General features: G+C 41.8%; 1 protein-coding gene across 2 annotated transcripts in view; it reads right to left on the bottom strand.

Annotated features, from left to right (window-relative positions):
• The window catches only part of LOC126387707 (actin-binding LIM protein 3-like), a 60,210-nt gene that overhangs the window by 15,620 nt on the left and 28,396 nt on the right, over nt 1-16,194 (bottom strand). The window contains exons 7-14 of one of the 2 annotated variants that reach the window (XM_050040327.1): nt 15,757-15,844; nt 8,647-8,705; nt 6,899-6,979; nt 6,197-6,355; nt 6,003-6,032; nt 2,600-2,711; nt 2,190-2,297; nt 36-86 (exon numbers count right to left, since the gene is read on the bottom strand). In XM_050040327.1, coding sequence (XP_049896284.1) covers nt 36-86; nt 2,190-2,297; nt 2,600-2,711; nt 6,003-6,032; nt 6,197-6,355; nt 6,899-6,979; nt 8,647-8,705; nt 15,757-15,844 — 688 coding nt within the window. The remainder of the gene's footprint in view (nt 1-35; nt 87-2,189; nt 2,298-2,599; nt 2,712-6,002; nt 6,033-6,196; nt 6,356-6,898; nt 6,980-8,646; nt 8,706-15,756; nt 15,845-16,194) is intronic. The other variant, XM_050040326.1, reaches the window with a different exon arrangement.

Below are 16,194 nucleotides of genomic sequence, written 5' to 3'. Positions count from 1 at the left end.
TATAAAAAGCACAACATTGTGAGGAATCGACTAACCTTGTCTTTTATAGATGGGGGGTTTCCTGTAGATGTTGGTTTCCTCAGAAGCTGAGAACAGAGACAACAGGAGAATGAGTGCGGGAAGTAAAGGGAAGAGGGAGAGGAGAGGAGTCTGGAATTCCTTATTCTTCCCGTCCCACCAATCTAGTTGTATACATTTACAGTCTCCTTAACCGTAAAGCTGACATCACGGGTAATAAACTGCTGTGGCGGAGACAGTGCCATGCATCCAGACGACCTGACTGACGTGCAGAGAGGCTGATTAATACAGATTCAGAGGCGTATTACTGGAAAGAGCAGCAGATGGCACAGGAATAAAGGAGAGGGAGGAGAGCAGTTACAGGCTGGATGGAGAGGCAGAGGAAAAGATGAAGGGGAGAAGGGGGACAAACTTAAAAAAGGTAGGAGCATGTGGCCCCTTGTAGCTCTCATTTGGTGGAGCTTACTGTATAATCACTCAGCGCTGAGTGCTGGAGAAGCACCACACCAATACATTACAGTAAATTAAAAATAGTTTGTGTCATGAGCTGCAATAAATCAACAAATAAAGCAAAAAAAAACAAACATTCATGACTTCCAAATTCTGCACAGGGCATGCCACTAAACCTTCCAAAGTTAGAGGTTCAACTCCCAATGGACCATCCATGCTAAATTTGTATGCATTCGTGATACTGTGAGGCACTTTGGATAAAAGCATCCACCAAATACATTTTGCTCCGTGTTGAAAAGGGAGTGCTGTCGCAGAGGCTGGCAAGGAATAACAGCCTCGAAAAAAAAAAAAACACGGAGAGAGGAAACATGCAGTGAGAGATGGGCTGAGGACAGGAGGAGGGAATGATGGAGGGAAACCAAACGCACAGCTTGCAGTGAAAAGTAAAGGCCTTTTAAAGTGAAGGGAACAAAGACAGAGTGAAGCATTCAGGGAGGAGAGGCATTAACTTGATAAAATGGAGGGATGATAGAGTGTTTAAATAAAATGAACTGGTATTAGTTGTTGGATTAAAGTGCCCATATGTTATACAAGAGCTCCAGATCAGTAAGATAAATCAGATACAGACTCCCTGCTGGAGTACAATTAAATAAGGATATGTTACATTTTTATGGATGGATAATTCATTTTATTCTCCTTAAGCTAAAACACATGGATGCCGCAGCACCAGCGCATCATATGATGCACATCAAGGGCCACCCTTAGAACCAATACGAAGCGTTGTGCAGCGGGGCATCAACAGAGAGCCACACACCACTTTCACTAATAGATCTGTACTTTTCCCACTTTTGCATTAGCATAAAATCATGTGTGTATACCCACTACTTGAGCTTAATTTTAGAGCTGTGGCTCGCCAGGCAAGATCTTTTCTCGTCATTGTCTCAAGAATGACAGGATTGTTGTGTTCTTGAACTCAACAACTAGTCCCTCCTCATCCATTCTTTGACACACACGAGAAACAGCAACAGCAAGAGGTGAGGAGTCAAGCTGCCACGGGAGCTGGGATGCCAAAGCAGGAAGCGAGTGGGGAAAGAAATGTGTTTTTCAGGGGTAGGGAGGTTGGAAAAATGACAGTGGTGTGAAGTGTCCTGGGGCAGCACATCCACGAGTGTGCTGGGGTTGTACATAGAAAATACTGGGGGCAGCTGTTTCGGTGTCTTTTGGCCTTAAGGTGGTGTGGGAGACTTTTCAGCATCTAAAATCATATCACAATCATTTTCATTATGGATTATATCTCAATAAATATAATGCAAAAAGGGGAAAATACCAGCCACAGTTTCCCACAGTCTAAAGTCTTCGATTTGTTTTTCTTTTGTCATGTTTGCTTAAAAAATGACAGTGAATCAATTGTCAAAAATCATTTCTGTCAACAACTAACTTTTATAATAACGCTAATAAAAATGTCATATAACCATGGACAGGTTAAATGCTCACTGGGAATGAGGTTGTGTGTGTGTTAGGAGAGCAGCTCGTGTGGATCTGGGGTCAGGATGTGGGTCAGGGTCTTGGCTAGGATTTAAATACGTTTTATGATTCATGGTTCGATAGAGTCTGGACTCTAAAGATGTGTTAATGTTCGGAGGGTCGGTCACGTTGATGTGGCATGGATAAACTTGGGTTAGTACACAGGTCAGGGGTCAGCGTTGCGAATAACAGCCTACCTGGCACATGGAAATGCTTGGGGGCTTGGAAGGTGGTGGTGGTGGTGGGTGTAGCACACCTGGGCTCTGGCTGACTGTAATAGGGTGAACTCCTGCCACTCTCACTGCCTGCAGCCAGCGCAGCCAATCACAGTGAGAGAAACCAAAGCATGAGCAACAGAATGGCCCGCGTCCCCAAACAGACAGACAGATACACTAATAACCTAATGAATTACATGCATGTGAGGGTGTGTGCATGTGTGTGTGTGTCAGGGGTGCTGCAGGGAATCCTGGGGCTCCAAACAGGACATGATCACTCGTCGCACCCACTCAAAGAGCTGCTACAGCTCTCAAGGTAGGGACCTCATATTTTCTGCATGCATATGTGTGTGTGAATGTGGTGGGCGTCTTCGCTTGAGTGAGCACATTACCGGGGAGATAATAATGCAGTGGGGAGCCTCCGTGGCGACTGTGTGCCGGAGAGTCAGTGAAGGCAGAGCTGGAGGAACGCCTCGTTCTAAGCTCCACACTGTCCAAGAGATCCTGGAGAGAGACAGGGAAGGAGACAGAGAGAGAAAGAGGCTGTCTTAGAGTAATGTGCTTTCATTTACTAAATGCAGTAAACTGGACGACACAAGGCTCTTTTCAAAACACAATTTTAATCATGTTGAGAGCAGTTTAGTATTCTACACTGTGCATGTGCTGCAAGAAGTTCCCTTAGTGTACACATGCACACACACGCACACACACGGACAGGATATTTGGTCAGTGATGTGTGACCGGTTGTGAGGAAAGATTGCAGACAGCACACTGTTTCCCTTGGGTGACATAGCCCTTTAACTACAAAGCAGACCATACTTTAAAGGAACAGTTTAACCTCAGTGAGAAGATTGATAACACACATATCTGAAGGAGGACACCATTCCCTTTGTTAGCAAAATGACCAAAACTTTGTTAGCCTGCCACCCCTCTCCATCCTGCAGGTCCAGATGCAGAGTTTGGAAGCTTACAGGCTGTATTAACTGGTACTGAACTCATTAACTGGAATGTTTTAAATACTGGATGCATTGATTTGATTGATTTATTTTAATGTGAAATGTAAAAACACCCACAAGGTCTCTCTGCTGAATCACATTACCTCTGGTACAATGAGGTGCTACTTTAATCATTTCTAAACGGAGTGTAGTTGTTGTTTTATTTTACACAGTGTATGTTTTTACCTGTTGCAGGGCCACATAAAGAGAGGAAAAAAGACCAGCCGAAAAACTAACAATTCACCTCCTGCATAACTGTACACTAAATATGATACTGGAGCTGGCAGCTGGTGAGCTTAGCTTAGTTTAACGACTAGAAACACTGTACACCATTACAACTCTACAGAATTAAGGTGTTAAATAGGCAACAGATAGCATCTTTTCCTAAATATATCATTATGAAAATAATATGGGTTGCACAGGGTAGTGGCCACAGTAAAATCAGACTATCAGCGTTTACATAGGTTACTTAGTGGATTTGCAGTCTTTGTAATAAGCTTCTGCCATCAGGGGCGAAATTTCGCAGAAAAAAATCTGCTTTACGGCAGGAAACGCGTCATATATTGCGAAACTGGTCGGTCAGCCAATCAGGGACTGGAGCCGGTCCTTATGAGGAGTTGGGCATGAGATAGTTGAGTCAGGAGCACAATGGCAGACGGACAAAGTTTGGAGACAAGTGAAAAATGGCCTAGCGAAAGAAAACGAGCTCCTCTGTCTGAGGAGGCAAAGAAGAGCAAAAAGGAGAGTGATAAAAGAAGAGGAAAAACAAGAGTAAACCTCAGTCAGGCGTTCAAGAGATGGAGGGAGCTCTGTGACCAAAGAGGCTTCAGAACTGATGTCCAGCTAGCTGTCTTTCTAATGGATCTAGCTAAATGATAGCTAGACGAGAGAGGACTGTACTGTACTGGCTGCTAGTTAATTCCTAGCTGGCCAGCATCGCAAATCGCCGCAACCAGGGAGCGGGTAGTGAGTGTTGGTCGGCTGACATCCTCGTTGCCATTCTACGGCAGCCCTCGGACAGTGATTACCCCCACCGGCTCACTATACATTATGCCTTACGTGTCTACTGTTGATTGTACTGATACTGTGCATATTGGTATAATTTACTGTGAGTTGTTTGTACTGGTACTGTGCATTCTGCTATAATTATTTGCATTACTATTTGTTTTTTCTTCAGATAAATCTGATAACTGTTGCTCGGTCTCTTTACTCATGTATTTAGTATGTGTCCACACACCTTCTCTTTCTACATATACATAGAGGTATACTGGTGGCTTTACAGCCTACATTTTATTGATTATCTCTGATACCCACGGTCAATTTGGTCGTTGCGACAGCGCGAGCAACACCGCTGACGCTAGGTGGCGCCAAGCTAAAAAAACTAATCCTATCTGTTGCCTCTTTAGACAACAAGAGCTGCTGGAAATGTAAAACTGAAATAGGAACTTTCCTGCACTGTATATGGGAATGTAGTTTGGACCACTCTGGATTAGAGTATTAGAAAATTTAAATTGTTGGTTTGGTTCATAAATCCCTTTAAAACCTATCCAAGTGTGAATTTTCTGTTATTATTGTGGGTCTAATAACTGTCTGTCGAGTTATCCTAAGATACTGGAAGACAACCAAGGCCCCGGAATTGAAAGAATGGGTTAATGCAATGGTGGATATAGCATCTTATGAATGTATGCTCAGTAGAACAAATGGCGATCAGGAGAAAGGAGTATCCCCATGGGACCCGTTATGGATGCATATCAATACAGAACATAAGCCTACATAATCATGATCTTGCTCTGTGACTATGGGACCCTGCAGAGTCCTGTACGAGGACATATTTGTGACATGTTATTGTTTGACAGTTTGTTTTCTTCTCTTTCCCTCCAGACTTATTTGTTATTTTTTTAATGTACTGGGGCCCACATTCATATTATAAAAATATGTGCCTTGTATTCATGTATGCACAGAAAATAATATATGTATGCCATTTACTGAGCCTTTAGAACAAATAAAACCTTGAATGAAATTGGAAAAAAAAGCTACCCTGTCCTGGTACAAAAAAACACACTTTTTAAGTTACAAGACATTATATCTCATTTAAAAAAAAAAACATCTGCACCAAAATGGAAAGGTGTCTGTTCCCTTAAACGACTATCATTTTTCAGATTTGTGTCCTATCTTCCAGTCAGCCATTATTAGCAGTTCATTTCTATGAGAATCAGCCTGCAGAGATTTGAAACTTGCAGAAAATAAGGGATGCACTGATCCAGCTCTGTCTCTCCTGATACCAATACCTCACCTCAGGTTATCTGCTGGGTACTGATGCCACTCCTGTGCTTTCCAAAATGTTTACTTTATATACTTCAGTGTGCAGAAGTCCGGCTAAGGGAGGAAATATTTAATCATCACTCCCCAATATCTCACATGAACATATCTGCAGGGAGCGATAAGGCCGGAGTCTAGACTCTAACTAGGTTTTACTGTTGAAATAAACATTTTAAAATGTGAGTTGTCTGACTGAACTAATTCATGTGGCTCTGTCACGTTTGGCTCATAACACAATAAACTTCTGTATCATCATCACAGTCTACGTGAAATGTTTACTTCCAATTATTAAATGATCACTCTGCATATATTAGTAGATGTTATTAATCTCTAAGTCCTTCATGAAGACTTTCACTGACATGGATCATACTGAGAGTGCTCCCTGCTCCTTGCAAACCCTAACACACAACATGTGAAGTACAGCTACTACTTCCGAGTAAAATATACCTCTGGAGTGAAAAGTGTTGGGTGAAGTACTCACATGAGAGTATGGTGATAAGGAGCCCAGTGACTGGACGAGAAGGAGGAAAAAAAAAAGTCATTTCGTCATATAAAGTTATCATAAATGAGAGTTATGGTCAATTTCCTTTTATCTGACGTTTGCGGCTAAAGCTGTAACTTTCATTATTGATTGTGTTTTTATGTGTGTATGAGTGTGTGTGTGTGTTTGTGTACCTGTCCACAGCTGTATCGCTCCAGAGTGTCATCTGAGAGGTGTGTGTGTGCATGGTCGGCCTGATAAGGGATGATGTCAGGCCTCTGGATGTCGTATATGGCTTTGACCCGGGGCAGAGCCGCCAGCTGCTTATAGTCCAAATCACCGTCAGCTTTAGACTGGTAGAGAGGAAGAGACGGGTAGACAGAGAGACGGAGAGGAAATGGAAATTGAGTCATAAATAGAACTTTGGATGTAAATAGAAATTCAGATGGAAAGACACACACATACACAAGCAGGAAGCAAAACTGATGAACAGAGACATACAAAAAGGTGTGATGAAAAACATAGACAGACAGTTGGTGGACAAACAGAGACGTACAGATAGACGGAAAACTAAGATAAGAAAACAAAAACAGTTTAAGACCAAAAACGGTTTAAGACCAATCTCCAATGAGAAAAGCCAGACAAAATCAAAAAGGTTCTAAAGGTTTTAAGGTGTTTTAAGGACTCCCCCAGGGACAGACGGGTGGCGAGACAAACAGACAGACAAACAGACCAGAAAGGCTGCTCAGACACAGATAGGGTCGACAGACAGAGCTTTGAGGGACTCTTTGTGCTTCTGTCGCTGTCAGTTATATTTTGATTGAAGGCTGTGACAGTGACAGCTGAGGGCGTAACCACAAAATTGTTGGCGAAACTATGGCAACGGCGGCACTCACACAGATGAGCCGGTGAGGGGAGCCGAGGAGAGGAGAGGAGCCTGGAGGAGAAATGGACGCCGTCTCAGAGGTCCGTCTCAGCTGGTGGGACAGATGTAAGAGAGACACAGCAAGCCTGAGGTCAAAGTAAAGTTAGCTCAAATACAACATCCATCTAAGTAGATTTTAAAGAAGTAATAATAATAATAATAACACTTTTGTTAAATTTTTTTTTTTTTTGTGGGCAATTTGTGGGCCTACCCACAGTACCCACTAAGCTGCTGGGTGCTCCAACTTAATGCTAACATAATGTGTATAGTTTAGCATAAACAGGGATGACAAGTTGAGATGACTTAGTGAAAAGTAAAAACTTTGATTGAGACAACGAACCGAACCAGTCTCTGGCTTTAATAAAAGTGACTGGGGCCTAATAACTTACAATATTTAGCTTTGATTCATGAAGTCAGAAGTTCTGTGAATTTAAGTTCCTAAATTATGGAGCCATTTCCGAACCTTTACATATATGTGTTGAGTAAATGTTCAACCTAAGACCCCAGGAAAGGCGCTGGACTTTAAAGCCAATTTGACATAGTGGCCAAACTGTGGAATTAAAATGTCTGGGTCTGTCAAGTGACGCCATGGGGTCCAAAAAGAGTTTTCAAAGACTTTTTGAAATCAGTGTGTTTAAATTTGACTTGTTTCACTATCAGAATTTGATCCATTGGGTCCGATTATCTTATGAAAGTCTAGAAAAGCCACAAGGTTAAATCTTTTTATGCCCATTTAAGTTAGTGGAATGAACTGGGCCCCACCTCCAACGCTTTATCCAGTTCTCTTTATACATCTAAGGTTAATCTGTTTTACTAGGAAACAACAAGTACAACAAGAAAAATGTCTATCACTTCTTGACACTATAACTACTTGTTGGTTCAACTTGATTTAAGATTGCTCACTATAAAAAAAGCTCAATTTATCTACACAAAAATTAGTGTTGTGTGTGACTGAATTTCTTAAACTAAATAGCGGACCCTAAAGTTGCCTAAAGACCTTTTTGTAGCCTTATTTATTTGAGTATATCCCTGAAACTGCTATAAATACCAGTATAACTTAGTAATGCTTACGACTGTTCCCATCCAGTGCCCCTAAGGAGAATAATGTCACTCTCAGTACAATGTTAACAATAACAAAGAGATATGATGACCAATCATTCAAATAATGTTCATTATCTTAACTTAAATAAGCTGAGCAGTGCAAAAAAAAAGAAAAATAATGCAGTTTTTATTATGTTCATTTTTACATTTTGCATAATCTTTATATACAAAGAACGTAAAGAGATAAGGAGGAAAGCAGAAACAGCTTCCTCCTCTGTCCTAATGTGATGAACCCATATTCTGTTATTTGCATTTTCATGGTAGTGTATCTCTTGGCCCCAGCAGGACGCGGCCAAAGTGCTTTTTGAAAACACAGAAAGGCTCTTTGGATACGAATAAGACTAGTTATAAAATTCCTCCGTGACATAAATTGCACGTAGTCCTGTAAAATATATAAAAAGGGGTCCTAAGCATGATATCTTAGATAAAAGCAAGATAAAAAAAAACAATATTACATTTATCTGGAGGGCAGCCTTGTTTAAGTTTCTTATAATGCAAAGAACAATGTAGCTTGTAAACCAAGACTGAGACATTTCAGACAGAGAGAGACTCAGAGAAGACAGGAACAGAAATAGAGAGCAATGGCAGAGGGTCCTGGGTATTTTGAGTATCGCTCACCCTCAGTTTTCTCTCCAGCCGAGCTGCTTCTTTACACATGGGGTGCCAAACCTCTGAACCTGCACACACACATACACATACGAGTACACACACACACACACACACACAATATTTTAGCTCGGTCTATTTTGTTTACTGTGTGTGGGCAGCAGCCATACAGTTTTATGGGATCCTATGAAGAGTAGATCAGCCTTTTTCAAGTGCATCAACATCAATCAACAGCACACACGCAGGAGGCAGGGCGTATGACTGTGGAGGCAGTTTGTCTGGTCTGAGGACAGACAATGTAAGTCTTCTTGTCTCCCCACACAAATAAACAGAGGAAGATACAGACGAAGACAAAGAGAGTACTTAGGCACCATTACATGGATTGCAGTGGAACTTATTTCAGACATTCATGGCCCCCAGAAGATGAATCCCACCATCTCTGTTGATCCTCGCACTTTTTCTCTGCAGCCACAAAGAGTTTTTTTGTGGTTTTGACTGTAATGTCTTACGCATTCATATTCCCGTCAGGATTGTTGTTACAACTTTGACGATCCTTAACTTTTCCTCTGGTGTAGGGCTGTTGCCATCACTGCAGTACTGCAATACCATGCTTTTGACAAGGCAATGGCAAGGGATGGTAAGTCACTACTGCTATGTCCATGTTTTTTTTCACAGGAGTGCAATGTATTTACACTATACTGTACTACAAAAGTGCCAGCAGTGTGATGAGGCGGTGAGTGTCTTTCCTACTGCATGTTTGCCATTTTTTTCTGGGCTCTGAACGTTGAAAAATATTCAACTTTGAATAAAATGCTGCGCTTGTCACTGTCACTTTTTACCCAGATCACAGTGGAGGAGGGTCGGGACAAATACAACGAAGACCGGCTTGTCACACTGCTGCAGAACAATGGAGCAGAAATGATTACTGAACCAGCGGGTCTGTACTCTCTCCCTTCATGCTTCATCCTTCCCTTCATCCAGAGCAAGTTCTCTACCTTGTGCCGATATTTCTACTTGTGCGAATATTCTGTAGCATGGCAACCAGATGCAACCAAAGTGTCAACGGACAAAAAAAAAACATTTTCGTAACCGCTTATCCTTCTCAGGGTCACAGGGGGTAAATGGTGGTAACAACACATATCACACTGTTGAGCCACCCTTCATCACCGCAGGGGAAGTGTTTTCACTGTGACAATCCTGATCTAGCGCCATCATCAGGTTGAAACACTTTGGTCAATACTGTTACGACCAAATACCTGCAAAGCTAATGTCAATCCCATCAGCCTCAGCTGTGCTTTCTGTTCAGTGCTAATTAGTAAATGTTAGCATGCTAACACACTAAGACTGTGATTATAGTAAACATGCCTGCTATGTGTCAGCATGTTAGCATAGTCCTTGGGAACATGTTAGCATGATGAAATTAGCATTTAGTCCAAAGCACAAGACAATAAATGACTCAAGTGAGAAATTTAGCCCAAATCATGAATCACTGTGTAAAAGAGACATGGAGCAGGAGAGAAAGAGACAGGAAGAGAAGTAGCATACAGTAGTAGCATTACTGTATATTGCCATCATTATTTCTTCTGTAAAATAGAAATGCACAGTTATTGCATACCCTGTGCACACATATGCTAAGCCTCCGCTTTGACAGCACTGTGCTTTAAAAAACGTTTTTTGAATTGAACTGAACTGAACCATAACGAGATAGACACAAAGTCCTTCACAAGAAGAATAAAGCAGGCGGCCTGAGTGAGGAGAGAAGAAACAGGGAGGAGGAAATTTTACGATAGAGCCAGAGAGGAAAGAGGGAATGAATGAAGCTATGAGGTCGTATTCATAACAATAAACCACTAATGTCAGGATGTTGTATGCATGTGGAGCTGATAGTGATAATGACAGTTAATATATCCGCTCTGAACACACACACACATACCCACACACACACACACACACACACACACACACACACACACACACACACACACACTTTCTCAGTCCTCTGGGCAACGCAGAAACTGAATGGACTCAGTTAGCTGATCATGATTCTAATAAACAACTACTATCAACATCATAAATCTGACCCGCACACACACACACACATATACACGCACGCAACAACCACACATACTCTCACACACACCCACACACAAAATCAATACTGTAGACAGAAACCATGCGTGGTGATTCAGTGCACCCCCGTCCCACCCACGCTCCTCAACCCTGCTGCCGAACAGATGTATGGCCTTGGACTTGGGATCCTTTATCTCCTGGATGAGGAGAATCTAAATGGTGCAGAGGAAAGGAATTCAATCCAAAACAACAGCGCTGCACATCAGTTCTGAGGAAATTAGCTGCTGGAAATTTGTCACAAAATAATGATTCAAATGAAACTCCTGAGTCCTTCTCTGCCTTTTCATTTAGCAGCCTCAGCTGTGTTTAGACAGACTCTTATTTTATTGCCTTTATGCAAAATGAGGTTAATCAGTGGACAAACCAGGCCTCTTTATCTGAAGTGGTGATATTCAAAAGAAGGGATGAAGGCAGCCAGTGAAAGCAATATATATCGACATTTGTGCTTATGTCATTTGAAATTCTAATGCTATAAGGCAGCAGATATTTAAATGACTAAGGAGTTTTGCTTTTTGCTGAATCATGCTGCCATGAGCAACAGCATCCACATCAGGCTAATGTTACCAGGCAGATATGTACTATGATTTCTTTTTTCTTCCTGATGTCTGTTGCCTGATGTCTTTACTGAGGGAGTAAGAAAGAGGTAAAGGTGCACAAATGCACTTAAGCTACAGTCAGTTTCTACCTGACTCAACCTGAAACTGAACTGATTGATCTACTAGCTGACCGAAAGAAAATTACCTGATAATCAACAATATCTGAATCATGTAAAAAGTAAAAATACATTTGTTGGTAACATTTTCTAAAATGGGAAAATGTGCTTGTTTTCTGTGTTTTATATCACAGCTTTGCTGAATATTGGAATCTTCCTGAATAACAGACCATTGCTATGGATGCAGTTCTGATCATAGACACTTAGTGAAAGCAATAATATCAGATTTAAATCAATATATTGCATGAAATTATTGATTTTTATGTAACAAGTAAAACACATTGTAAAACAAGTGGGTCATTAATTTGAAAACCCAGAGAAGGTGATGCAGAACCCCTATGCGAAGCTTAGAATGAAACAGAGTCCATCTTGTAAAGGGATCACTCCAGCTGCAACACAGCGACCCGCCCCTTCCCTACTTCCTATCCCCCTTTTTCTGGTCCCCTTGCTTGGACCACACTCATCTTCGAAATCAGCCTTTATTTTAATCTTAACTACATACCTGTAAAGTTTCGAAACTGCAGCTTACACTGTTGTGATGCTATAAATCCAGGTTGTTCACAAATTTTTCTAACGTTTTCATACGAAAAGCAATGCACCCAAATTTGTATATATCTCACGTATTTTGAAAGGCTGTGATCGTGTGACCAATGCACTGACGGCAATAAACAAGGAAGCAGTCCAGATTCTTGTAAGGAGGCAGGTTGGACTGATGGATGGGTCACAAATACCTGGACTTTATCCCGGAGACTTTTCACTGGAGTCATATGTTCGAATGTGTGAACTTTGAGTCATTTAAAGTTATGTCTTCACCATGTTTCTATCCCTAAACCTAACCTCCGTAACTTTACGCTAACTACGCAACTGTACATTAAGGACGTGGCGTCATTCGTGGGGCGCAGATTCACAGGATATCATACAAACCATATGAGAATACATTGGTAGATCTTTCTACATTAGACAGACATATAACACCTGTTGAAGAAAAACTGCATCTATAGAAGTTCCCGCTACAACCGGTGTCCCCAGGACCACATTTCGCCATCACACACAGAGACTCACAAGGTGAAAACAATACCAGCTGTGACCTTGTTGGGGCTAATAAAAATAAAATGATTTTAAGATATTAGTTTCACATTTTTACAATCAATTAGTGAAAAATGTATCAATGCTTACAGCAATGAAGACTCACATTTTCAGGTGCAGTACTAAACCTGGAGGTGCAGAGCTTGAGAATCAACATTAAAACCACCCAGGCAAGACCTACCATGACCTGCTGCCAATGTTAGGCCAACATCCTTGAGAACACAGTGGAGGCGTAACCATTATTCACACTGGAGGTTAAGTAACACAGACACACAAAGGTTTTCAGATGTTTGAACAATGCTGAATAATGAGAACACAACTGAGGGAACAATAAACACGGTTTCCATCCATCCATCCTCTTTAAAAGATCGCGCATTCATGATTAGTTCATAAAATACCTCTCCACCCCCCACTTCCAACACACACACACATACACACACACACACACACACACCAACATGCAAACACCACTTCTTATTCCAGACACGCATCATGAGATTGATTGGATGTGTGTTCGCATGTCCTGTGTGTGCGTGTGTGTCGTAATTGAGTGTGTCTCACGAGGGTGATTGCTCAGCCCTCCTACATGTCTGAAGTCATCAAAAGGAGTGGATGTAACCTTGGGGCAGCTCACCAGAGCTCAGCACACACACATACAAACACACACACACCTGCATTTGTATGCAGACACAAATGTGCAAACATCTATACAAGCAGATACACAGCATACCTGGGAAATGACGCTTGCATGTATTTACAGGCGTAGATTAAGATGCACATATACACACTTCAGGTACAATATGCAAATGCTTAGTTTTACTGGTGGCTGAGAGCAGGTGAGCATCAGAATGTCAATGAGGCGAAACAGGAGGTGTCAACTTGTGTGGCGACTCTGGGACACTGAGCGTCAGCCACATGTTACGGTACAGTAGCTCCTAATTTAATCTGGAGTCAACTCAGTTCGGACAAATCATCTGTGTGTGTGTGTGTGTGTGTGTGTGTGTGTGTGTGTGTACTATTTGAATTTCTGTTTCCATTTCCCCGTTATCTTAAAGAAACATTTGTGCAGTTTAGAATTGCAGGGCTCTTATTTTCCAGTGCAGCCTGTTTGCACAACCATAACTCCTACAGTATGTTCGTCTGCAGCTGATTTGCATTGACATCATGTTGTCAAGGAAATACTGTTCATTTCTATTCAACATATCAGACGTGTTGATATTGTATTTATCTGCTAAATGCTCACAGCCAACATTTTTACTCCTACATTATAAAGTACAAGTACTTAAACTAAACTGTGGCTGGTGTGGTTAAATGGACAGTTCAACCCAAAATCAAAAATTTATATTTTTCTTCTTACCTCTAATGCTATTTATCAGTCTACATTTTTTTGGTGTGAGTTGCCAAGTGTTGGAGATATCAGCTCTAAAGACGTCTGCCTTCTCTCCAATATAATTGAATGAAATGGGACTCAGCTTGTGGTTCTTAAAGAGCCTAAAAGATACATTTGAAAATCTCAACATCAGTGGTTCTTTTTGGAAATCGTGACCTGGTTATTCAAGATAATCCACAGACCTTGTTGTGAGTGGTTTCATGTAGGAACTATTTTCTCTTGAGCGAACTACACCCATCAACCGTATCACAGAAGGCACAGAAGATGTCTAGGCATCTACTGCTAGCTCACTTAGCATCACTGAGCTAGCTAACATTACAGCTCAGTCGAAGAGGCCGCCATTAATGTATACATATTGCGGTGTCGCCAGAATGAGCCGCTCATCCATGAGTAGACGCCCACTTCTATGGCCGATATCTCCAACACTCAGCAACTCACACAAAACAATCTACACAGATAAATAGCACTACAGGTAAGAGGAAAAATATGTATTTTTGATTTTTGGGGTGAACTATCCCTTTAAAGTTAAGGCTAGAAAAAAGTGTAGTCATGAATAAATAATAAAATGACGCTGTAGTAGTTCATTTATTCATTTTCTGTAACTACTTATAAGATAAGATAAACTTTATTGTCCCAAGCGGGAAATTTGTTTTGGGCACATAGTGCGACATAGCTGCATAGCAGATACTGTAAGGGGTTGCGGAGGTGCTGGAGCCTATCCTAGCTGACATTAGCCAAGAGGCAGGGTATATCCCTGGACTGATCACCAGACTATCACAGGGCTGACACATAGAGACAGACAACCATTTACACTACACATTCACACCTACGGGCAATTCAGAGTTACCAATTAACCTTAACTGCATGTCCTGGGAGAAACCGGGGATTCTAAACCCCCCACTCTGGGTTTGAACCAGGAATCCACTTGCTGTGAGGCGACAATGCTGACCACTGCATCACTTTGCCACCCAATTACACGTAGTTCTGTATAAACACTAAGGCCAACATTACGGTTAATTTCCTCCTGAACATAATTGCTAATGCAAAACAGCTGCTTATCGGATTAATTTGTAGGACATGTGGTGGGTTAATTAAAAAAAATATTGAGCAAAAATGCATATAAATGCAAGTTTGTCCCACAGCCAACGTTTGCCGGCGTCCTCATATCACCCCATTTGAATCCATGATTGAGCTTATTAACCTTCATTACCATTATCTAATTTGTAAAGCAGAAGCCCCTGATTCAATTTCAACCTCCGGCGAAGTCGGTTTCATTCAGATTAATTCTGTCAGGGGCAGCGCAGAGTAATGGACACAGCGGAGGCGAAGGTTGAGAGGTAATTGACTCCAACCTTTGTGTGTGTATCAAGGAAACACCGGCTGGGGGAAGGTGTGTGCATGTGTGTGTGTGCCTTTACCACTGAGTGTGGTGAAGAGTGGTATATGTGAGATCAATAAGCTATATTACAGTGCTTTGTTGAAAGCAGTCATCTATCAGGTGACCGTATCCTACTGCGCTCTAACTCTTTGTCTCACACACATGCACACACGCACACACACACACACACACACACACACACACACACAAACAGATGCAGAAACACTCAGGCCATCTGGATACTTGCAGGGTTCAGCTAATTCAATAGACGCTACAAGTCTATTTTTATGCCTGTTAGCTGCACATGTGCAGAAGCCCCTTTCTTTGGCCAACTATTTACTAAACTAAAAATCAAGTCTGTTGGTTTTACATATATTGTACCATTTGTCTGGCTTGTCCCTCCTCCCCCTCCCTCTCCTTCCTCACCTGTGAGGTACATTTCCTCTCCTTCCAGGAACATCATGTGACAGCGAGCACACCTGGCACAGCTGGGGTGGTAGCGCTTCCCACCAGCCTGAAGGAGAAGGAGAAGGAGAAGGAAAGGAAACAGAAAAAAATAAGGCAGAGACAAGCAAAAGCAGATGACACAAATGTAGAAATGAGAACAGAGTGGTGATAAGAAACAGAGAAAAAGAATGAGGCATGAAGAAGGAGGAGGGCCGCGATAAGAAATAGAGAGAGGAAAGGAATGAATAGGGTAGAGGAGACGGGAGAGTGTTGCTTTGTTAGTTTTCCAAAGCTGCTTCGTCATCAGTCGACACTTCAGTCATTTAAAGAGGGACAGCTGCGTTTTTTCGCAGCTTTTTATAGCGCGTCACACACACACACGTGCACACAAACCCACACTTTCCTTCACAAAGACAA

The sequence above is a fragment of the Epinephelus moara genome, chromosome 3 (assembly GCF_006386435.1).
Source record: "Epinephelus moara isolate mb chromosome 3, YSFRI_EMoa_1.0, whole genome shotgun sequence".
NCBI lineage: Eukaryota > Metazoa > Chordata > Actinopteri > Perciformes > Serranidae > Epinephelus > Epinephelus moara.
Note: the sequence above shows the minus strand (reverse complement) of the source record. Positions and strands in the feature narration are given on the sequence as shown.